The 25154-nt window shown below is 45.5% G+C and overlaps 1 protein-coding gene across 4 annotated transcripts in view; it reads left to right on the top strand.

Annotated features, from left to right (window-relative positions):
• CLSTN1 (calsyntenin 1) overlaps nt 1-25154 on the top strand; it is a 442723-nt gene that overhangs the window by 216104 nt on the left and 201465 nt on the right. For all 4 annotated transcript variants that reach the window (XM_085609788.1, XM_085609783.1, XM_085609779.1 and 1 more), the window contains one exon: nt 12678-12926. In XM_085609788.1, the coding sequence (XP_085465914.1) occupies nt 12678-12926 (249 nt within the window). The remainder of the gene's footprint in view (nt 1-12677; nt 12927-25154) is intronic.

Below are 25154 nucleotides of genomic sequence, written 5' to 3'. Positions count from 1 at the left end.
AAAGGAGTCATTCCTATGGTGGCCTCAGATTTAATTAAATGTGTCCCTTCCTTTTCCCCATCACCCATCAGCACAGGAAGTGACATCATTGGAGCTCCTATTATCCACCTATACATGAAGTCACACCACTGAATTTCACAATATCCACCTGTACAGGAAGCTAACTTACTGTCGATCCTGCTAAGTGTTTAAAAGAAAAAGCCAACCAAGAGGACTACATTTCCCATCACCCATCAGCATAGGAAGTGACATCACTGGATCGCCCTTCATCTGCCTACAAAGGAAGGGGCATTGCTGAATTTTCCATCAATCTGGACAGGAAGTGATATTACTGGTTTTCCTCCCAAAAAGATTTTTAAAAGAAGCAAAACAAGAGGACTTTATTTCCCATCACCCAGCAGCACAGGAAATGACCGCCTGCTCAATTCCGCACCTGTACCTGTACCACACCCATCTCTAGGAATCTTGGTACCATCACCAACCAAAGTACTCCGCAGCACTCCTTAGGACACTTAACCCTGGACACAGTCACCCCAACTGCTGTCGTGCCACGTCTCAAAGGTACAAAAGAGTGGAAACAGCCATTACAACGTGGCAGTAACTACGCATTACCATTTCAACTCGTGTACTGTTACCACGCATGCAAAAACAACTGTTGATAGACAGAATGCAGAATAATGTCATACATTCACCCCAGTATAGAGATCTGGGCCTAAATCCATCGTTTTTTTGCTCACCATTCCATTCCAGTTTGAACCCAGCCATATGCAAATCAGTCTTGACCCTGTGCCTCAAGGGAACAGTCCAGCCCGAACTGCCAAGCCAGGTCCTCCCTGGACTGGAACCAAGCATCCTAGGACCGGTTTCGGGGTTTCACCCCTCTCCAGCCAGAATAGCTTGATTCCAGTGGCATGGAGAGCACGGGACTCCCGTCTGAGCATACCACTCGGGGTGACAAATGAAAAAACAAGCATTGGCATAGCCAATAGGTCTTGCCTTTGGGACCTTATAAGTGTTTAGCCATGCAACAGTTGCATAACTAAATACTTATAAGGTCCCAAAAGCGAGACCTATTGGCTATGCAAAGCGGCCGTGCAGCCTCGAAAGTAAAAGTGATCGGATCACGATCAAACATCAAAGCGGCCGTGCGGCCGCTAAAGTGAAAGTAATCGCGGTAAAGCATTGGCACGCGCGCCCGCGCAAATGCACTGTAGCTCTAGGCTGGCCTGGTAGCACTTTTTGGAGCCCTTTCAATAAGTCTGGCCAGACCAGCGCATGCGCTGGGTCAGGCGAGACCTAACAACTGTTGATGGACAGAATGCAGAACAATGTCATACATTCACCCCAGTACAGAGATCTGGGCCTAAATCCATCGTTTTTTTGCTCACCATGCCATTCCAGTTTGAACCAAGCCATATGGGGAGAGGATGTGGTCCGTCGGCTGCGCTGCCGCCTCTGGTGCAGGAAACCAGGGTTCGAGCCTCGAGGTCGCGTCCACATCCTGTGATTCTGGGCAAATCACTTAATCTCCTCGTGCCTGAATGTGTAATGTAAATACGGTGCTATGTAAAGCGCTCCAATACCTTCGGGTCGAGTTCACGCTATATAAATATGCAACAACAAAAAAAACAAAATATGCAAATCAGTCTTGACCCTGTGCCTCATGGGAACAGTCCAGCCCGAACTGTTACCACGCATAACATTTACCACACAGGATTTTACAATGAGTATGCCTTCACCACGCATGCCTTTCCAACAAATTTCATTGTAAAAGCATGAATGGTAAAGGCATATGTGTGGTGAAGGTTTTACAAGTAAATGTAAGTATATTGCAGGTAAGTATTAAGTGTTTAAATACATATATTCGGGGGAAAGGATTTTTTAATTTTTTTTTTATATATAGAGTTTAGGGTGAGTGAGATTTTTGGGTGGCAAGGATAATTTTACGGTTCAGGTTGGGCGTGGGTTTATTAGGTGGCAAGGATATTTCTAGGTTTTAGGGTGGGCATGGGTTTTTGGGTGGCAAGGGTAATTTTAGGGGTTAGGGTGGGTTTGAGTGGCAAGGGTAATTTTAGAGTTAGGGTGGGTATGGGCTGTCGGGTTTTAAATGTATATATACATCTCATCTACTGGCGGTCGCCAGTAGATAGTTATAGTTACAACCTAGTTTCCATAGGAAATCTCAAAATTCTATTTTGAATAACTTTGGCGCCGGTTGACGAATCCTCGCGAAATTTTCAAAACAAATGGGGCGCTCCGTTCAGCTCATACCCTGAAAGTCTCGGGGTGATTCGTCAAGCGGGGGCCGAGAAAAAGGGGGTGTCCCAAAACGCGTTTTCCCTATGCATTTTTCCATAGGACCTTTAGTCGCAGCTACAGCCCGAACGGCTGAACAGAATTACGTGAAATTTGGCAGAGAGGTAGCCATAAGGTCAAGGAAGTGCCTTTTGCAGGTCTGGTGTAAATCTGTTCAGTATTTCCTGAGAAAATAACATTTCAATATCTATACGCGCGCACTGTGCGCGCACCCTGCCGTGCGCGAGCGCAATTCTGATTGGTTGTTGGATGTCGGTAAACATTCGAATCGGTCGAAACCAGGAAGTGTCTGCTGCCATTTTGTCTCTCGCAGTCTGAGGGGGTGAAAAAAAAGGTGGAGAACGTGAAAAGGGGGCAGAGTGGACAGTTCCTGACCCCCTAGCCTTGGTCAGGGGGGTCACAGAAGGACCCCCAAGGGAGAAAAAAAATTTTTTTCTTTTTTTTAAAAATCGCGAGGTGCGCGCACCACGCGCTCACGGCACGCACTGCGGACCGTGGGCGCACGGTGAAAAACCTGGGAAAAAAAATAGCATTTAAAAAACCGTACAAACGTTATAGTTACGAATTAGCATTTAAAAAACCTTGCAAATTCACTTAAAAAACCATAGGTTTCACACATGTTATAGTTAGCTGGACATTTCACTCGTAAAAAACCAATGAAATTCCCCCGTTATAGTTAGTGCAGGCAACTATAACTCACGCGACCGCAATCCTCTGCTGATGACGTCAGATATTACATCACTGATGACATATGTGTCTTTCTGAAAAATAAATATTTGTAAGATATGTATAGCTAAAGATTAATGGAAGAAGACATGGGTAAATAAGTGTCTAAATACAGTGATGTAATATTTGACGTCATCAGCAGAGGATTGCGGTCGCGTGTGTTATAGTTGCCTGCAGTAACTATAACGGGGGAATTTCATTGGTTTTTTACGAGTGAAATGTCCAGCTAACTATAACGTGTGAAACCTATGGTTTTTTAAGTGAATATATATATAGATAGATAGATAGATAGATAGATATATATAGATATATATAGATATATATAGATATATATATCTCAAAACCAAAGGAAATGATGGATGGAGTGTTGAACATTGCAAGCACTCACCCCCAGTCAACTGATCTGGGTTTAATCCATCACCGTTCTTTAGCCCACTCTGCCACCCCAGTTCAGACATGGCCATATGCAAATCAGTCTGACCCTGTGCCTCATGGGAACAGTCCAGCCCGAACTGCCAAGCCATGTCTTTCCTTTCCTTTCCTTCCCTTTCCTTTTGCTTTGTTCGCCATATATACACACACACACACACACATTCATATGCATTTATGTACATGTAAATATATAAAAATATGCATATATATATATATGTCCACACAACGACCAAGGTTACTGGAGTCTATTTCGCCCATAGACAGGTGGCGAGTCACGTCGGGCAGGTGTGTGTGTGTATGTGTATATATATATGTATATATATATGTATATATATATACTCAATTTTCTTGTTTGTATACCTTCAAGAAAAAAGCACTCTCGAGGGTTTTTCTCCATCCATATTCCTTTATTTTGGAGCAAACCTGACGCGTTTCGGCATCCGCCTTATTCAAATGTTTGAATTGCGCGCCAACAGGACGGTGCATTTTTTATAAAATCAATAGTTCGTCACATGATGCATGTTGACACCAACGGTAACAACGGACAACTAAAGACAGTGGTTTCAATTATCGTGCCGTGACACGGGCGCGATAATTGAAACCACATGGCTCGCTGTGGCGCGCGCACACCACTAGTCTTAACATTAGCATTTCACACATTCATGGTGGGTCTATTATTTGCATTGACATGAATATCTTATTAGCGATTTCTATTGGTTAAGGACTCTCTTAAGCTATGGGTCACGGCCGTGATGAAAATAATATTTTTCAGTAAAGCCATCACAAGCAGATTGGATTAATCTAAAATGATACTTCTCAGCTGATAAGTAGTTGAACTTTTTTGGGTTCATTTTCAGAGTTTAGGACGTGGTGTTAGTCACAAGAAACATCTTATCAGCCATTGATAAGGAACCAGTGAATCCATGCCTGCTCCATTGGCCGTGTGGCTGATCGAGAAGAGAGCCTGTCCCGCTTTCTCACCAGCTTGGCACGATCCCCCTCCCCAGCCCCCCCCCCACACACACACCTTTACACGGCATGGACCATTTTTTCTTTGTACAGTGCTCCTTTACTTAAAAGCTCGATTTGTGCTATATATGTAAGCCAGCATTATGGCTGAGATGAACACTCATCACCGACAAATTCAGTGATTAGGGAAGTCAAGAGTAGGGCTTCCAACAAGGCACACTGAGCCTATTATTCTTGCAAGGTCGGTAAGTTGAACACCACACATTGGCTAATAATATCTGTGATTTAAAGTAGGGAACATTTAAGTTATGTTATTATGCGACTTTGGTATTTCCTGCATAATTATGGGTTTGCCACATACTTAATCATCTAATCTGCAGATTTAAAGAGAAATATATGTTCGAGGCATATGAGCTGCAGATCACACACTAAGGATAAGATCGCCATCTGGTGTTGGGCTCGGATGATTGCAGGTTGTTGTTGTCTTCGTAAGAAGTCTTTGGTCACGAGATTGGTGACTTCTCCCCTGGACAACAGTGCGCATGGGCATCCACTCCATCCTCAGATTGTTTTTTTCCGCCATTGGGTTCGGATGAACTTTTTTCCGCTCCAGCAGAAAACTTATAGCAATCACTACAACTCTCAAAATTTGAAAACTCGACATCGAAAACCATATCGGACCGACTCCGGACGCGGCTGATGGAAAGGACACTGTGGAGCAAAGTTCCCTCATAGCGTTCACAACGAGGTCTGTAATTTGTGCCTTTCACCAGACCACAACGAATCTAGCTGTCCAGCCTGCGCCGCGTTCGTTCGAAGAAAACTATCCGGGACCGAAGAGCTCGACGCCATATCATGGCCAAGCCGGTTCCGGAACCAGAAGACATCTTTGCACAGGATGTCCCTGACGATGACTCCGAAGATCTCCAGATCGTGTCCAAGGCCGACGATTCAGATCCAGGGCAACCTGTGAGTACCAGCCCCCCCTACCCCAACACCACCCAAAAAGACATTGGTCAAGACTCTGCCAGCTGGGCCCAGTCGCGATCCAAAAACATCTTCAGAAGCCCCGCCCTCGGGCCCGGCTCCGAAGAAAAGTAAGCCTGCAGGTGGCCCGGGCTCGAGCAAACCTCATGTCATTGTGCCTATAATACCTTCGGCAACAAAGCAGGCTCCGAGACCGAAATCTCCATCGGCCCCGAAACATCACTCGGCACCGACATCTCCACCGGCACCGAAACGTTCTTCGGCGCCGAAGTCTCCACCAACACCGGAAGGCTCGTCTGCACCGAAAGGTTCTTCGGCAACGAAAAATCCACCAGAACCGAAAAGTTCTTCGGCACCCAAAACATCCTCGGTGCCAAAACAAGTCCATAAAGAACCAAAAATGTCAGCGCCAAAGCCGCCTTCGGACAGTGAGGAACTCTTTCGGCCTGATCCAAAGCAAAAACGGATTTACATAAATCCGAAAACTGGACATGTCACAGCGGTGCCCTACAAGAAAAGGAAGCTGGACACAACGCCTCCTCCAGCACCTCCAAAGAAGGACTGTGCCACTTCACCCATGCGTCCTTCCTCTCCTACATTACCTCCTATTCCATCCCCCCTACCCCCACCGCATTCACCTCTACCATCTCCTTCTCACACACCACCTCCACAAGATGATGATGATTTAGGGGGAGGGGGAGACCCAGATTTCTTTACTTATCCCACTGATCCTACTGATCCCTTTACACTCTCGGACACAGCACCAGTAGATGACTGGACTTACCCTATGCCTGATATGCCTGACCCTACTCCATACCCCTCAAAACCCTCCGCTCCTGATGACCATTTAGGGTTCGGTCAGCTTATAAACAGAGCAGCATCGTTTCATGGTGTCACCATGCACACCGACACTCCTGAGGAGGATTTTCTACTCTACACTTTTGAGCCGTCCCAGAAAACAGTCCACATTCTACCCATGATTAAGGGAGTGATAAAGCATGCCAATGAGGTTTTTAAAGACCCTGTCAGGGCCAGGGTTCTCAACCCCAGAATAGAAAAAAAATATAGACCGGCGCCACAAGATCCTGCATACATCAAGGCACAACTCCCCCTAGACTCACTAGTCGTATCAAATGCCAGAAAACGGGCGAACTCCCAAACAACTGGAGACACGCCACCCCCAGACAAAGAGTCTAAACTCCTGGAGGCTTCCGGCAAAAGGGTTGCCGCTCAAGCGGCTAACCACTGGCGTATCGCAAATACACAAGCCCTATTGGCTCGTTATGATAGAGCCCATTATGATCAACTAGAGGATCTCTTGGAACACCTGCCTGAACTACTCAAAACACAGGCCACTGACCTCATCCAAGAGGGCAAACTAATATCCAATGCCTCCATTAAATGTGCATTAGACGCAGCGGACACCGCCTCTAGGGCAGTCAACACAAGCGTATTGCTTAGACGCCACGCATGGCTGCGCATTTCCGGCTTCAAGCCGGAAGTCCAAACCACTATTCTTGCTCAACCCTTTAATCCGGAGCAACTATTCGGCCCTGCAGTAGACACTGCCCTCGAAAAAATGAAGAAAGATAATGAGACTGCCAAATATATGGGAGCATTGCAGTCTACTCAACCCAGAGGCTCCTTTCGTCGCTCCTTTTATAGAGGAGCTTCCAAAAATGTGGAAACAGACAATTCTTCCACCTTCAAAGCATCAGGTCAAACATCCCCTAACAGAGGATATTTTAGAGGAGGTTATCGGGGAAACAATACTAAAGGCCGAGGACGGGGCAACAACAACAACACCCGCACCTCTACAGCCACCAAACAGTGACTTGCCACCACTCCCCCCAGACCATTCCACTCCGGTCGGGGGCAGACTTCAACAGTTCCTACCTGTCTGGAATACCATCACTACAGACAGGTGGGTAAGACAAATTATCCAATCTGGCTACTGCCTCAAACTCATAAACCCACCCCCAAACATACCACCCAGGCACCGTCCCATGACGTCTCACCACCTCACGCTCCTCAAACAAGAAATACAGTCTTTGCTTCAAAAACACGCAATAGAACCTGTTCCACTACAACATCAGGGCACAGGAGTATATTCCCTATACTTCCTCATTCCCAAAAAGCACAAAACCTTAAGACCCATACTGGACCTCAGACTACTAAACCAGTACATACAATCGGATCATTTCCACATGATCACTCTCCAACAGGTCCTTCCATTACTTCAACAAGGAGACTTCCTTGCCACATTAGACCTCAAGGACGCATATTTTCACATCCCTATGCATCCTGCTCACAGGAAGTATCTACGATTCGTGGTAGACGGTCAGCACGATCAGTTTACAGTTCTCCCATTCGGAGTAACAACTGCACCCAGGGTGTTCACCAAATGATTGGCAGTTGTGGCAGCATATCTCAGGAGACAAATCCATGTCTTCCCCCTATCTGGACGATTGGCTCATAAAAGCCAATACTCTAGACAAATGCGTTCTCCACACTCACCGCACTATTCAAACCCTACACAACTTGAGATTTCCCATCAACTATCCCAAATCTCAACTACAACCCTCCCAAGTACAACAATACCTGGGAGCCACCATAGACACAGCCAAAGCCGTAGCTTATCCCAGCATAGCCAGGATAGCCAACATACAAAGTCTCATCAAAAAAGTTCAAACACAACACTCTCTCCCCGCAAGAGTGTTCATGCAACTCTTAGGCATGATGGCGTCATGCATCTCCATAGTACCCTACGCACGCCTTCAAATGCGTCCCTTACAGGAATGTCTAGCACAACAGTGGAATCAGGCCCACGGACAACTTACCGATCTGGTGTTGGTGGACAGCCACTCACTTCGCTCGCTGAAGTGGTGGAACACCATCAACCTGTCCAAAGGGCGGCCGTTCTTAGAGCCCCTTCCACAAGTTGTGCTGACCACCGACGCATCTCTCACGGGGTGGGGAGCCCACCTCCTTCAACACACCACTCAGGGAAGGTGGACCACTCAACAAAAACAGCTCCACATCAATCACCTAGAACTTCTAGCGGTGTTCCTAGCACTGAAATCCTTCCAAGTGCATCTACAAAACAAAACTGTCCTCATCTGCACGGACAACATGACCACAATGTATTACATACAGAAACAAGGAGGGACACATTCTCTACAACTGTCCCAACTGGCGCAACAAATTTGGAGATGGACAATTCCCCGAAACATCTACCTACTAGCAGAACACCTCCCAGGGGTTCAGAACCAGGTGGCCGACCTCTAAAGTCGCCACACACAGCAGATACACGAATGGGAACTACACCCCAAAGTCCTACTCCCATTCTTCCAAAAGTGGGGACAACCAGACATAGACCTGTTCGTCACACAAGAAAACGCAAAATGCCCAACCTTCGCCGCCAGGTTCCCACGGTCAAAGGGCAATGCAATATGGATGAACTGGTCAGGCAGATTTGCGTACGCTTTTCCGCCTCTCCCACTCATTCCATTTGTGGTACGCAAACTGAAACAACAGTCGCTGACACTCATCCTAGTGGCTCCCACTTGGGCACGTCAACCCTGGTTCACCACACTTTTGGAACTATCGCTAGTTCCACATCAAAAACTGCATCTCTCCCCGGATCTCTTAACCCAGAACCATGGAGAAATCAGACACCCAGATCCTCAAACACTGAACTTGGCAATCTGGCTCCTGAAGTCTTAGAGTTCGGCTACCTCAACCTTCCTCCAGACTGTATGAATATCATTAAAGAAGCCAGGAGACCTACTACTAGGGCATGCTATGCTGCAAAATGGAAACGATTTGCCATTTACTGCGCTAACAATGACATACAACCACTGGATGCTTCCATCCAAAACATCATTTGCTATTTATTACACTTGCAAAGATGCAATTTGGCGTATTCCTCTATACGTCTACATCTAGCGGCATTAGCAGCCTATTTGCAAAATAGACAACACCTGTCCCTCTTTAAGGTACTAGCCATTAAAGCATTTATGGAGGGTCTTAAAAGAATTATTCCTCCAAGGTTACCACCTTCCCCGGTGTGGAACCTTAATATTGTTCTAACAAGGCTCATGGGTCCCCCATTTGAACCAATGCACAAATGCGAACTGCAGTTCCTAACATGGAAAGTGGCTTTCCTCATCGCAATCGCATCCCTGCGAAGAGTAAGTGAAATACAAGCCTTAACTCTCGAAGAACCCTTCCTACAACTACATCGGAACAAAGTGGTTCTTAGGACGAATCCAAAATTCCTCCCTAAAGTCATTTCCCCTTTCCATCTAAACCAGTCAGTGGAACTGCCAGTCTTTTTCCCTAATCCAGACTCAGTAGCCGAGAGGGCACTTCATACCTTAGATGTTAAAAGAGCCTTGCTGTATTACATCGACAGAACCAAACCTTTTCGGAAAACCAAGCAACTGTTTGTTGCTTTCGCTCCACCACATAAAGGCAACCCTATTTCCAAATCGGGTATCGCCAGATGGATAGTCAAATGTATCCAAATATGTTACCAAAAAGCTAAACGTACTCTTACCGTTCCCCCTAGGGCGCACTCCACGCGTAAAATAGGGGCCTCTATGGCATTCTGAGGGAACATCCCCATAGAAGACATTTGCAAAGCAGTCACATGGTCTACTACACACACCTTCACTAAGAATTACTGTGTTGATGTGCAATCCAAACAACAAGCTTCAGTAGGCCAAGCTGTCCTAAAAACGCTATTCCAAACTGCTGCAACTGATACAGGTGACCACCGCTAGGGGAGACACTGCTATATAGTCTATCCTTAGTGTGTGATCTGCAGCTCATATGCTTCGAATGGAATATGCTACTTACCAGTATGCATCTGTTCTTGGCATGTAGAGCTGCAGAGCCACACACGCCCACCCGCCTCCCCGGGACCTGTATCCATTCCAGCTTTGTCTTAATTAGACACTACACATGGACATCCTTTCTCTTTACTCCTTACATACTCCATTTCCCATCATGGCGAAAAACAATCGGAGGATGGAGTGGATGCCCATGAGCACTGTTGTCCAGGGGAGGAGTTAACAATCTCGTGACCAAAGACTTCTTCCGAAGACAACAACAACCTGCAATCATCCGAGCCCAACACCAGATGGCGATCTTATCCTTAGCGTGTGGGTCTGCAGCTCTACATGCCAAGAACAGATGCATACTGGTAAGTAGCATATTCCTTCTAACTCAAACAGATCAAAAGTTAAAGCAGTGGAAGGCCCTTAGTTGAGGTTGACTGGTCGCCTTTCAGTTTGTTATTGCTGTATTTGGCTGTTAAACTGGTGCTAATGAGGTGACCCCTTTACCCAAACAGTATTAACGTGTAAAAATGAAAAAATAATTACATTATATCCCAAACTGTGTCGGATTAAACTTCATAATTTACCTTTTCTTGCCACATAATCTAGCAAACCCATCTGCATAATTTGGTCCTCTTCTGCCGCATAATTTCAGTGGCCTGTTTAAAGGAACCAGCAGTACTGCAGTATGAATCTCAGTACATACATTATTTGGGTCTTATGGGAATACAGACTCTTTTGATAAACACGAGAATAGGTTCCAGGGCAGTGTATCGGAGGCGCCTGCGCCCTTGGCCAACTTTAAGACGTCCATCTGGTTTCACATGAAACAAAGCCCTTTTTACGGGGCGCTCTCGGGAGGCCTAGAGACGATGCTCTGTGCATGAGAATGAAGGGGGCCCTCTGTTAGTGGTGGCCCCATTGGTTTTGTGTGAGGCGATTCCAAAGCAAGGATTTTAAATATGGCGGCCCCACGCGCTGGACAAATGATGGAGCAGGCAGTGTTGTAAACCACTGACGGCAGCAGCAGGTTACCTCACACACACGGTATGTGCTTTGTGGTCGTAGGTATGAAGCACGTGGCCTGAGGGACCCAGTGTCGTGGCGGGGGTTGGAAGGAAATGCATTTGTCGGTGAAGCCATGGTCCGACAAAAGCACACTTCAATGACACAGGAAAGACGTGGGAACACTAAACTCCCCTTTAATCACAAGTGGAAGTGGAGGTTTCAGGTGGGCTCTGCTGACAAGGGCAGTCCGACGAGGCAGGATGTGGGACTGATCAGCGTGCCAAGCTTCACTGTGTCAATACAACTAGTGAAAACGTCCTTGTCATACTCCGGGTTTGAACTAAAGACCGGGCCTGTTTCCAGGATTAATCATCATAACATATTTGATATAGCGCTCCTCCATACTGCTCTTTTGCATTTTCTAAGATCTTCAAATAACATATGTTACTGTTATGCAGTGGCTGCTGGTAATTTTACCAGGGAGGGGAGTGGGGGCCATAGAGGCACAAATACACACTCACACCCATGCATCTGTATTATATGAAATTGTTTGATTGTGTATGTCTTTGGTGAGCCATATCTTAATAATAAATTGAAATTGATTCAATACTCTGGATAGTGTAATTTTTCATCCTATTTACATAGAGAAACACATTTTTGAAGTGAGAGCTTGGGAGGATGTGACTAACTTCAGGGCTCCAGCATAATCGTTGGTTGCAGTGTATGTACACAAGGATAATGGAGTTAAAGTCCATATGCAGCTTTCACAAGACTTGTGTTGTCTTGACTAAAGGACATTCGATCCAGTGAATTCTCCCTCTTTCTTGCAACACAAGTCGACAATTGCAGACCAAGCCCCTAAAGAAGTTGAAGCCAAAAACAATGAAAGTCATACTTTGTTGTTATTTGTTCTTGGGTGGGACTGCAATTTATGCGCTTTTTGGTAGAGAGGGGTTCCCCTTCAGTTAATGCAAATGTAATGTTTAAACCACACCCCAACCATCTCTGCAATGAACAAAACAATGGGAGTAATAGCTATCGCTTTCTCGTTTAGTCAGGTGGTCCCACATTTAAGGGCATAAGCTTGCATTGCAAGGAACGTTCAGATATTCCATAGACCAATGAAGAGACTATGAAAGGGCAGTGATCGTCCAGTGCTGGTCACTAATCCCTATTGGGAATTCATTTAATTTATTCAAAAGAAAGTGCAGGTGGTTTTGAAAGTCTCAACTGCCATTTTAACTTATTTCAGGCAATTATAAAAAATCACGCTTACGTTGTTGGTCAGAAAGTGTGTTAGACAGCAACAGTAGAATAGACCGTTTTTTCAATAAAGTGTTTGTTTTCCTCTAACATTTCTTGTTTCCTTCCTCCTTTAATGTCTGTTCATTGCAGGTGCGTCCTCTGAAACCGCAGAGTTGCTCCCTCAACCAAGCAGTACTGCCAATTGGACTGTGGGCCTGCCAACTGATAACGGCCATGACAGCGACCAGGTGTTTGAGTTTAATGGGACACAGGCAGTGAAAGTCCCCCAGGGGGTGGTGACGACAAACCTAAAGGAGCCCTTTGTCATGTCTGTCTGGATGCGACACAGTGCCGGCGGACGCGAGAAAGAGACTATCCTGTGCAACTCAGATAAAACAGGTACGTACATTATTCAGATTTTGAGGTGGCTCAGCAGGTATTTAATCTGAGCCAGACCTTGTCCAACCAATTGTCCCTCTGTCAGTAGCTTCTGTTATCCATTCTCACTTGCCTTTCACATCAGTATTAGGTCCCAAAAACAGATCTTTACACAAGTCACTTACCTAAGTTTGCATTGATATGCCAGAATAGACAGTTCTGTCTATAATAGTTTGTCCAAAGTAAAATTTTTGGCTCACAATTATGCAGCATATTTATAGTTTGAAATATTCTTATTTGGCATGTTTTCTGCATAAACAAGATGAGCTCGATAATTTAGAACATTCATTGATTTTTTTTTTTTTTTAATTTTTTTTTTTCAGTACACGAGCAAATCCTAAAACAAGCACTGCAAAGCCAACAGGTATCACTTTTTTGCCAGTGCTTTTTGATGGTGTACTTTAGTATCGGCAAAAAAAAAGGCTTTATGATGTGGCTACTGTTGCCATCTGCATCATTCTGTGGACATGTGCATGCATCATCACACATACACGCACCTACAGGGTTAAGCAGGCACTATTCTCTTTTTTTTTTTTTCCCGAACTAACATGGCAGGGGACTACTTTAGATACGTCAGTAAAAAAAAAAAAAAAAAAGGAAATCTAAGTGCACAAAAGCACTTTTGTTTAGAGCCGGCAGCAGTTTGCTACCTGGCTTTCCCCCAAAAATATTTTTTAAATATGAATGGTGGAGTGGATTGAGCAAAGCAATAGGGAGTTGTTGCAGGCAAGATGGAGAGAGCATCACTGGGAAGATTCACACGAGAGAGACTGCAGCAATTGGCATGGAAGGATTGGCACACAAGAGAGGCAGCAACACGGAGTGTGGTGAGGGAGAATGTGAGGGGAGAAGTACACAGGAGAGGGAGCAGCCACGAGAGAGAGCAAGCAGAGCACGGTGGTGTTTTTTTTAATAGGGTGGGGGTGGGAGGGAGCTGGAAAAAGCATCTACTCAGATGGAGTGCTAACCAAAAATAAGAAAGAAATGTAGTTCCCGAAAATTGAATAGTGGAAGGACAGAATTCAGCCTATCATGGGATAGTAAAGGAGCTATGCTTCAGAGGAAGTACAAGCCTAAGATGGACAAGGAAAGCAACAAAATAAGAAACTAACTTATGTGATACTAAAGTCAACTGATGCTAAGTAATGTGTGGCTCGTAAGACCCCAGAAGTTCTTGGTAAGCCCACAATAAGTCTCTTGCAACCAGAACTTAGACCGAAGGTGTTAAGAAGTTGTCAAGGTGTAGAACTTCTTCAAATTACAGTTTTTTTTTTAAGACTAACAGACACACCTCGCAATACGGAGCCAAAAGCTAACTATCTTTCACAGAATTCTACATTGCCTTCCACCGCACTTTAAGATTCTGGACTCCAATTATGTCATACTGCCCTATACGCACAGTGACAAGTCTGTGACCTACAGGCTATTTAACATATGTAGGCTGTTGGGTTTAAACCTATAATAACTGATAAAACCCCACTGAAAGAGAAATAGCCCTCACCAGTGAAAACATATAAACACTGAAAAAACACCTGCACAACCACAAATTAAATTCCATTCAAAGAAAGGAAAAAAAGAGTGAAAGTCATTTGTATTCTTCCTGAAGGGGCCAATTCAATGTAACTTTTGTTATACAAGCTAGCAGTAAGAAAGACTAGATTAACATTATTCTGCTTGAGTTTTGATGTTTAGGGATGCCACTAATATATTGTTTCGAGGCATATGAGGTGCAGATTACACACTTTTGCATAGATCGCCATCTGGTGTTGGGCCCGGATGTTTGCAGTTTGTTTTTCCTCTTGGAAAGTCTTTGGAAGTCACGAGGTCGGTGACTCCTCCCTTGGATCGTATTGCGCATGGGCTTCGGCTCCATCCTCAGATTGTTTTTTTCCGCCATCGGGCTCGGATGTAATCTTCGCGCTCCGGTTCCGAACATTTCCAGTTCGACGATCGAAGCGGAATCCTCACTCACATCGCGGTATTGTTTCAATCGCGATCTCCTCAATCACCTTCTCATCGACAAATCTTCGGTTCCAGTCGTCGACGGCGGCCTTCGGGCCTACCCAAGCTCCGGCTGATGGAAAGAACTCCATTCAAGAAGTGCCCTCGATGTGGGTCCAAATTCCCCCACACCTTTCTTCATTAGGTGTGCAACCTCTGCCTCTCCCCTGAACACGAGGCTCGAGACTGTCCGGCCTGTAAGTCTTTCAGATCGAAAAAGATTATTCGGGACCGAAGAGCCAGACGAAACATGGCGCACCCCTCGACCTCCGTTCCAGTCGACATCTTCGGAGACGACGTTGAAGATCCGGGACAGCAGCACACCGAAGAGGATTTCCTCCTCGACGCCTTTGATACCGCACATAGGTCTACCTCCATACTACCTATGCTCAAGGGGGTGGTAAAACATGCGCCAGAGGTTTTTAAGAACCAAGTCAGGGCCAGGGTCATTAACCCACGCATAGAAAAAAGTACAAAGCTGCCCCCACAGATCCTGCCTATATCAAATGGCCAGCGCCACTAGATTCCCTAGTGGTTTCCACTGCACGGAAGAGGTCAAATTCTCAGGCGTCAGGCGAAGCACCACCACCTGACAAAGAGTCAAAGCTACTGGACGCGTCAGGAAAGCGCACTGCGTCACAGGCAGCCAATATATGGCGTATCGCCAACACCCAAGCGCTATTGGCCAGATACGATAGGGCGCATTATGATGAATTAGAAACCATAATGCACCACCTCCTGGAAAGATACAAAAATAGGGTCAATGAATTAATTCAAGTGGGTAAGACAATAACTAACACCTCCATACGCTGTGCCTTAGATGCAGCAGATACAGCCTCCAGGGCCATTAACACTAGTGTCCTCCTCCGTCGCCATGCTTGGCTGAGAATATCCGGTTTCAAACCTGAGGTACAGGCCTCCATCCTAAATCATCCCTTTGACCAAGAACACCTATTCGGCCCAAAGGTAGATGAGGCCCTCGAGAAAATGAAGGACACTGATACGACGAAATCTATGGGAGCCCTGCAGTCACACCCTCCTAGGCGCTCCTTTCGCCGCTCTTCCTTTCGGAGTACGTCTAGAGGCTACTCCTCAGATAGCGCGTCCACTTCCTACAAATCCCCCACTCAGTCCACCTTCACAAGGGGTTACCAAAGAGGCGGCTATAGGGGCAATAACAATAAAGGCAGAGGCAAAACAAATACCGCCCGCTCTGCCACACCGCCTACCCAATGACTTTCCCCGCTCCCTCCAGACCATCCCACTCCGGTCGGGGGCAGACTAAATTTCCTTCATGTCTGGGAGTCCATCACATCAGACAAATGGGTGACACAAATTATTCGCTTAGGGTACTGCCTAGAGTTAACATCTACCTCCCCAAACATTCCACCCAGGCAACGCCCAATGTCACAAGAACATTCCACATTACTAAAACAGGAGGTAATCTCCCTCCTACAAAAACAGGCAATAGAACAAGTTCCCGCCAATCAGCAAAATTTAGGGGTCTACTCCCTATATTTTCTAATACCAAAAAGGGACGAGACTCTAGGACCTATTCTAGATCTCCGGCCCCTAAACACATACATACATTCAGACCATTTTCACAAGGTAACGCTTCAGCAGGTGCTTCCGCTCCTCTCCCAGAACGACTTCCTCACCACACTGGACTTGAAAGACGCATACTTCCACATTCCAGTACACCATGCTCACAGAAAGTACCTAAGATTTGTAGTGGACGGACAACACTACCAGTTCAAGGTGCTCCCATTCGGGGTCACAACAGCACCAAGGGTATTCACCAAGTGCCTAGCGGTAGTGGCGGCACACCTCAGAAGACAGCACATTCACGTCTTCCCATATTTGGACGACTGGCTGATAAAAGCCACGTACTACAACCAATGTGTACACCACACCGCCTCTACAATCCAACTACTTCACCAACTAGGCTTCACGGTGAACCACCAAAAGTCCCAGCTAACACCATCCCACCTAAAGCAATACCTCGGTGCCACCATAGACACCTCAAAAGCCATAGCCTACCCCAATCCGGCCAGGACTGCAAGCATTCAGGCTTTGCGTCAGACTCCTACTTCAACACTCCCTTCCAGCAAGGGTGTTTATGCAACTGATAGGGATGATGGCCTCTTGCATTTTCATAGTGCCCCACGCAAGGCTCCAGATGCGTCCACTCCAAGAGTGCTTAGCACGCCAATGGAACCAGGCCCAGGGGCAACTGACAGGTCTGGTGTTGGTAGACGGTCGCACCCATCGCTCTCTGCAGTGGTGGAACACCACAAACCTTTCCAAAGGTCGACCGTTCCTGGACCCGGTTCCACAAATAATGCTAACAGACGCATCGCTCTCCGGCTGGGGAGCTCATCTATTACACCTCACAGTGCAGGGCACATGGACGCCGCAACAAAAGTTACTCCATATCAACCATCTGGAGTTACTAGCAATCTTTCTAGCCCTAAAATCCTTTCAAAGACAGATTTTAGGCAAGGCAGTCCTCGTTCGCACAGACAACATGACGGCCATGTATTACATTCAAAATCAAGGCGGCACACACTCTCCACAGCTCTCTCAACTAGCACAGAGCATATGGAGATGGGCAATTCCACACAAAATCTTTCTCCTAGCCCAGCATGTACCAGGAGTCCAAAGCACCATGGCAGATCTGCTCAGCAGACAGACGCAGCAGATCCACGAGTGGGAACTTCACCCGCAGGTTCTTCACCCGTTCTTTCAAATGTGGGGGCATCCGCAGATAGACCTCTTCGCCACCCACTAAAACCAAAAATGCCCAAGCTTCGCCGCCAGATACCCACACCCATTGTCCAAAGGCAATGCGATATGGATGAACTGGTCAGACAAATTTGCGTACGCTTTTCCACCTCTCTCACTAATTCCATTAGTGGTGCGAAAGCTACAACATTCCCTCACACTAATCCTAGTACCTCCAACATGGGCCAGACAACCGTGGTACACCACGCTGCTGGAACTCTCGGTAGTACCACACCAAAAGCTACACCTCTCACCATGACTCCTAACCCAGAACCATGGAGCGATCAGGCACCCGGACCCAGCTCAGCTCAACCTTGCGATCTGGCTCCTGAAATCCTAGAATTCGGATATCTAAACCTTCCCCCTGACTGTATGAACGTCATCAGAGAAGCTAGACGCCCTACCACTAGAGCCTGCTACGCTGCCAAGTGGAAAAGATTTGTTGTTTATTGCCATAACACAATCAATCCTCTAGACGTGTCTCTACAACACATCATATGCTACTTACTCCATCTACAAATGTGTAACCTAGCATATACCTCTATTCGGCTACACCTCGTAGCAATTGCCGCTTACCTACAAAACAGGCAGAACCTATCACTTTTCAGAGTGCCTGCCATTAAAGCCTTCATGGAAGACCTAAAATGAATAATTCCCCCCAGAGTACCACCCTCACCTGTGTGGAACTTAAATATAGTTCTCACAAGGCTAATGGGACCGCCCTTCGAACCTTTGCATAAATGCGAACTGCAATTTCTCACATGGAAAACAGCTTTTCTTGTAGCCATCACTTCCCTTAGTAGGGTCAGTGAGATACAATCACTTACCATACAAGAACCTTTTCTCCAAATGCACCAGAACAAGGTTGTTCTCCGTACCAACCCAAAATTTCTACCTAAAGTCATTTCCCCTTTTCATCTAAACCAATCTGTAGAATTACCGGTATTTTGCTCGCAACCTCAAACTGTTGCAGAAAGGGCTCTACACACGCTAGATGTCAAACGAGCCTTACTTTACTATATCTAAAGAACACAACCTTTCAGAAAGATCAAACAAATGTTTGTCTTTCTCTCCACCACACAAGTGCAACCCCATCTCAAAATCAGGGATAGCTAGGTGGATTGTAAAATGCATCCAGATTTGCTACCACAAGGCAAAACGAACGCTATCCGTTCCCCCCCTAAAGCCCATTCTACACGAAAGATGGGGGCTTCTATGGCTTTTCTAGGAAACATCCCATTAGATGATATCTGCAAAGCAGCTACATGGTCAACACTGCACACTTTCACTAAACATTACTGTGTAGATGTGCAAACCAAGCAACAAGCTAGTGTGGGCCAGGCTGTTCTTAAAACACTATTTCAAACCACTGCAACAGATACCGATGGTCGCCGCTAAGGTTGGGAACTGCTATATAGTCTATACAAAAGTGTGTAATCTGCAGCTCATATGCCTCGACCGGAATATGCTACTTACCAGTATGCATCTGTTCTTGGCATGTAGAGCTGCAGATTTACACACACCCACCCGCTTCCCCGGCTACCTGTATCTGTTCCAGTCTATCTTATTTAGATACAACACACATGGGTTTCTTCACTGTTATTACTAGGCTCCATCTTTCCCTGTTGGCGAAAAACAATCTGAGGATGGAGCCGAAGCCCATGCGCAATACGATCCAAGGGAGGAGTCACCGACCTCGTGACTTCCAAAGACTTTCCAAGAGGAAAAACAAACTGCAAACATCCGGGCCCAACACCAGATGGTGATCTATGCAAAAGTGTGTAGATCTGCAGCTCTACATGCCAAGAACAGATGCATACTGGTAAGTAGCATATTCTTTCTTCTTCCTTTTGCTTTTTTCAGTTTTGTGGTCTTTGGTCTAAAGATGCAGGGTCTAGAAACATGTTTAGGTCCGGTTTAATTAATTTATAAACTGTAGAGAATCAGGAAATAGCCAAATCATATTTGATATTTTGGCTGCGTTTGATTCTTTCACTGATGGGTAAAATGGCTGGTTTCATAAGAATCTTTCCTAATATGTGTTATCACATTTACCCACAGAGAATGGGTAAAAACCCTTACATCAGCCCCTAGTTTCTAATGGGTCAGTATTGATAGTTCGTGAATTGCCAATGCCTCAGTCTTTAAACAGTCAATGGAAGGTATAGTGACAAGTATATTTAAAAAGAGCGCTATCACCAAGCATCTGGGATAGTGGGGAAAACAGGACACCAGACTTTTGGAAAACATGGAACTCTGGGTCACTTGGAATGCTCTGCAAAAAAGGTTCTTACCAAGTTCAACAAAGATTGGAGTGATATTGTTTGTATTGCAATGATTCAGCTACGTATATGAAAAAGTTGTGTGATGACCTGTCAAAATTGATACCTGAGCTGAAGTGATTCCCTGTCACTTGTTAGATGGTATGCTGAAAGCATCTTTACAATCTTCAGAGTTAATGAGGGATGCTATTGACTTTTTAGTCCATTCTGGTGCACTGTTTTCTTATGCACAGGAACTAAAACGCAAAAATATATTATTTTGTGCTTTGTGTGGCATCTAAGAAAGAGTCATCCCAACTGTGTTCCTTAGCTGAGAGTATTCAGTCCAAGGGGCTATGACTGCTATATCACCATGTGGCAACCAATTAGAGAATTTTTGCTGAGTGATGATGCCAAAGGCAAGAAATGTGAGGATCTTTGGTCGCATATTGATAGTGATGTGAAAAAAAATACACTCTACTGCATTCTTAGATTTTTACAGGAATACATAACTGCTGTAGTGGACATAATAAAAAAAAAAAAAAAACTATAGTCTGAAAAAACCCTTGTCTGCCAAGTGTTCCGCATAATTGGTGTAGATGTGAAACATCTCCTTGAGAGTAAGCTGGGCAACACATTTAGTGACTTTGGCACTGCAACATGTTCCATGTTAGAGTGCTTGCCACTTAGTAAGCAAAGCAATGTTGAAGAGCAATCCAGGAACGTTTATTTTACAATGTATGAGAAATGGCTTTCAATGATGCATAGAAATGTCCCTTCACCACCAATGGCATTTGAAGTCAATGAAACCTCACTGTGGTACTCTGTACAAGTTCTAGATCCCTTCAGTAAAGGGGAATTTCCTCCGTAGTTTCAAAAGTGCTGCTTCATTTTTGACCGCCTCAATGACTCTGAGGGCATAAGCGCCCAGCTCAACTCAAATGTTGCAGAACCTGCCCATAGAATCGCAATCTTCAAGTGCACCAGTATTGTCATGGAAATAAATGTCAGTGGCCAGAGTTAACAAATTGTGTACTGGCTGTTTTGACGTTGCCCGTCCCAAGTGCCAATGTTGAGAGGACCTTTTCACAGAAGTTCACATGGAAAGAAAGAAAGAGCGAGCGCACATGACCAAAGACTCACTGAAGAAGTATTGTATGGTGTACTACAATAAGTTTAATTTGCAAAAATCTATTTGGACCTCATACACACTATACGTGCACTGTCTATATACCATGTGCTATCAGTACAGAAAGCAAGCAATAATAAAAGCAAAACGTTCCATAAACACCAGAAAAACACTTTTTCTGTAGTTTTTAGTGGAGTGAAAATGTGTAACCACTGATAACTGTTTTTAAGGTATTAAAATCACTTGAAAACACCGAAAAAAACCTCACCAGAATTTGCCAAAAATAGAAACTGAAAAGAGGAAAGCCTAAACATATGTTATAGAAAACAACAAATAACTGTATTCAGAGGATTAATCAGAGTGCAGAATATTAAAGTAGATCTCTTAATGTCAACTGCGTACATTGTCATGACTTGACTGATTAGTGGAGCTGTTCTACATGTACAGTAGAGTTACTGCCCACTTTGTCCTGGTGTTATGTCTGGCATTGTTTACTTCTGCATCCTACTGGTCCACCTGTTTATTTTATTTTTTTACTTTATTGTACTTGTATTCTAAAATGCAAAGTTTACCCTAATGTGACCTATTGCCTCAGAAGAATAGACTTTGGTCATCCCCTATACTCCCCACTGATTGTTTATTAAGATACAAGTTCTTCAAACTCTGCAAGAAAGACATACAGTCTTCCATATAAAGTTATGCCACAGTTCTTGCGAATGCTTGTCTGCCCCCCCCCCCCATGTTTGAAAATTCAACAATACTGGTGCAGATGGTGTAGAACCTATTAGCTTCATTGTGAACTGAGATTCACTGCATTGCACCTCATGCTTTGAGAATGCCATCTTCCTTTACATTTGCACTTACTGTGTAGAGAGTGAATATTTGCAGTTTCACCCACACCTGTTGCTCCCAGCATTTGATGACCTAGGTGCTTGTGTTTTGACTCTAAGGCACTGTACCTTGTTGTCCAGACCCCAGCCCATGTGTTCCCACACCTCCCCCCAAGTATTTGTATGATTGACTAATACCTGGTTGACTTAGTTAACTTATCTACCCAGGGCCAGTAAGTTGAATGTCTCTAGTGGATTGCAGTACGTAATTGTGCACCACTACAGTGACAAAGGTGAACATGTAACTCTAGGCCTGGCCGTTGGCCAGCGTTAAAACTGCCAACTCTGCATGGCAAAATAAACCCATTTGGCAGTTGAGTACCTTTTTAGTATTGTTAAGCCAACCTCAGAGAAGGTCTTGTAGCCCACCAGGCAGGATCCTTAATATTAAAAAGATGGGAATGTTCCTTTGGTGGTTAATGTGCTGCTGCCAGGACCCATTAAGTTCACAAGGACAATGGTCTGGTGAGGTCAGAGATCCTCATGTAGCGGAGCTCCACGTAGTAAGTTCAATCTCCTTCGTGAGTTTCCACAAATTATGCACATTACGTGTCTTCTTCTGGACACCCGATCAAGTTCCCTGCATTTAGTGATTCCTAACCAAGGGTTTTCACCCCACTGTCGCGCTTTTCACTCAGTTTTCCCTCCTCAAGCGCCCCCAGTATTTCTCTTGCGTTCCTTCTACCAGCGGCGCTCTCACGCTTGTTTTGGGACACTTCCTGCTTTAATAACGACGGCACCACCACCTCCTTGTACATATTTACCGTCCCAATTAACATTCATTCACTTGTTTTAACTCAACATCACATTTACTGCCTTGATGTTGCCTCCTCCATACACGCCTTCGCTGCGCTATTATTAACATGCACCTCCTTGGTGCTTATTAATGCATATTTAGGACACTTCAGTAATTAACCTTTTCTCCCCCAATTAGATCATACGTGCTCGCACTTACCTCGTCCTGATGATGATCTTGACTCACTAAGATCGAAACGCCGTCGACCCCAATTTCAAAGTTCCCTTTAAATTGCTTAAACCAATTGGGTTCTTTTGATCTGCTTGTCAATGCGATGAAATGTTTTTATTGTCACAAAGCACTTCACTTCATGCACCCTCACTTTTGTATGTGTGAGCACTGTATATACAAAATACACTGTCGCAAAATGAGAAAATGGTAGGAATGGAAGCGACTCCATTTTATGATGTTGAATAAAATGTGATGCCTTCCTCTACTCTCTTGTGTCCTTGCATACGTTTTTAAATTGAGTTCTACGTATCAGCAATACCATTGAATTGTTTTTCCAAATCATTAATTGTAGCTCCGCTACATGAGGATCTCTGACCTCACGAGACCATTGTCCTTGTGAACTATCTTCTACCCCAGGTCACAATTGTGAGGGGTTCCCTTGTTCTCCATACATATGCCAGGACCCAGCAAAGCGAGGCCGCACTAAAGACTGGACTGCACCTGAGGGACTGTGCCTGTTGTGCCCACTTATGGAAAAGAGCACCTCTTGTGCCAGGACTGTAGAAGTAACTCCAAGAGCTACTAGTTTGCTAGCCTTCTGTTATGGTCCAGGGCCACCAAAAGCTAAGGAAACCTGCACTTCTGGAAAGCCCAGCTGCCCAGGAACGCCTGGATACCAAAGTACATGCTGGACAAGCAAGTCCTGACCTTCCTGAGGTCTCGCTATGTCCGTGGGACCCGTACTCAAAATGGACTTTGGTCCTCAGAAAGAAAGATTTACTTACCTGTAAGCAACTTCTGATCGTGCTGTAACTGGGAGACCAGTTGACCAGTGGCAACACAGCCTGCACTGGATTCCACTGCTGCATCATGGGTGATTGAGCCATGAGGCCAGAGACCACCCTTGACGCTCATAGATACCAGAGCTGTCCCAAGAACACTCACCGCATCTCTTCAGCATCCTGAACATTAGGACTACTTCTTGGCTGGACTGTGGTAAAAGAGAAAAGTGCACTGAGGACCCCAAGACTGCTGGACCCGAAAAGCTACTGGCTCCCTGGACCTTAGTGATTCCTGTGATTGACTTCCAACCCATTAGGGCCCATCCAAGTGAAAAGAAGTAGCCTTTCTAGCCAATTGGCTAAAAACTGCAAAATCCCCGAAAACTATTTATTACATTTCCTAAGTGAGCTGTGGTGATTTATTTACCTTTGAAAATGTATGTTCGAGGCATGTGTAGCTGTAGATACTCATGCTGTGCATTCTTCCACCATCTAGTGTTGAGCTTGGACATGTGCAACTTGGTTTTGCAGTCTGAATCTTTCTGGATTCACTATGCTGTGCATTATTCCGCCATCTTGTGGTTGGGTCCGGAATCGTAGTATTTTCTCTTTTTTTTTTTTTTTTTTCGTGGCCCAGGTGGGTGGTGACGTCCCACCATTTGGTGTCCTTCGTGACGTTGGCGCGCTTCCTGTGGATGCTCCCACCTCTGGTCGCCATCTTCAGATTCTTTTTTCCGCCGTTGGGTCTGGATCGTTACCAAAGAGTTCCAGAGTTTTGGAAGAGGAATCAAGAAAAATCGAAGAAAATCTAAGACAATAAAGTTTTCAGGGACACCGGACTGCAGGTCAGGTAACCAGAGCTACGAGGGAGAGGTTTGGCGACCAAACCCTCGACGGAGGATTCGCTCACAGGGGGCAACCTGAGAGCGGAGATGAACAAAACACTGTTCACGTTTTGCACCAATTGCCACCACAAATAAGCTCTGAAGGATCAGCATCCAGTCTGCAACCTCTTCCTGGTGCTCGACAACAGCAGCGAAGATTGCAAAGCCTGTCCGGTGTTTACACCGAAGACCCTCAGAGTAAGGGAGAGGCAGAGAAGGGCGAACCATAACATGCAGGGCCAGGGGCCACCGCCATCGCTCCGAGACTTGGGTCTCTCCAGTGGAGAGGACGACAACTTCGCCGAAGGACCAGAGGACTGCACGGTCGGCAAGGTCCATAAGAAGACGTCGGAGGTAAGGGAGTCGTCGACCCCTAAACACTCAGGCGACACTCGAAAGAGTGAAGCAAAAGCCCCGAGCGACACTCGCAGAAGTGAAGCAAAGTCCTCGAAGGGAGCTCTGCCGTCAAAACACTCGATGAAAGCAACAGC

This window comes from Triturus cristatus, chromosome 1_2, assembly GCF_964204655.1.
Source record: "Triturus cristatus chromosome 1_2, aTriCri1.1, whole genome shotgun sequence".
Taxonomy (NCBI): Eukaryota; Metazoa; Chordata; class Amphibia; order Caudata; family Salamandridae; genus Triturus; species Triturus cristatus.
Note: the sequence above shows the minus strand (reverse complement) of the source record. Positions and strands in the feature narration are given on the sequence as shown.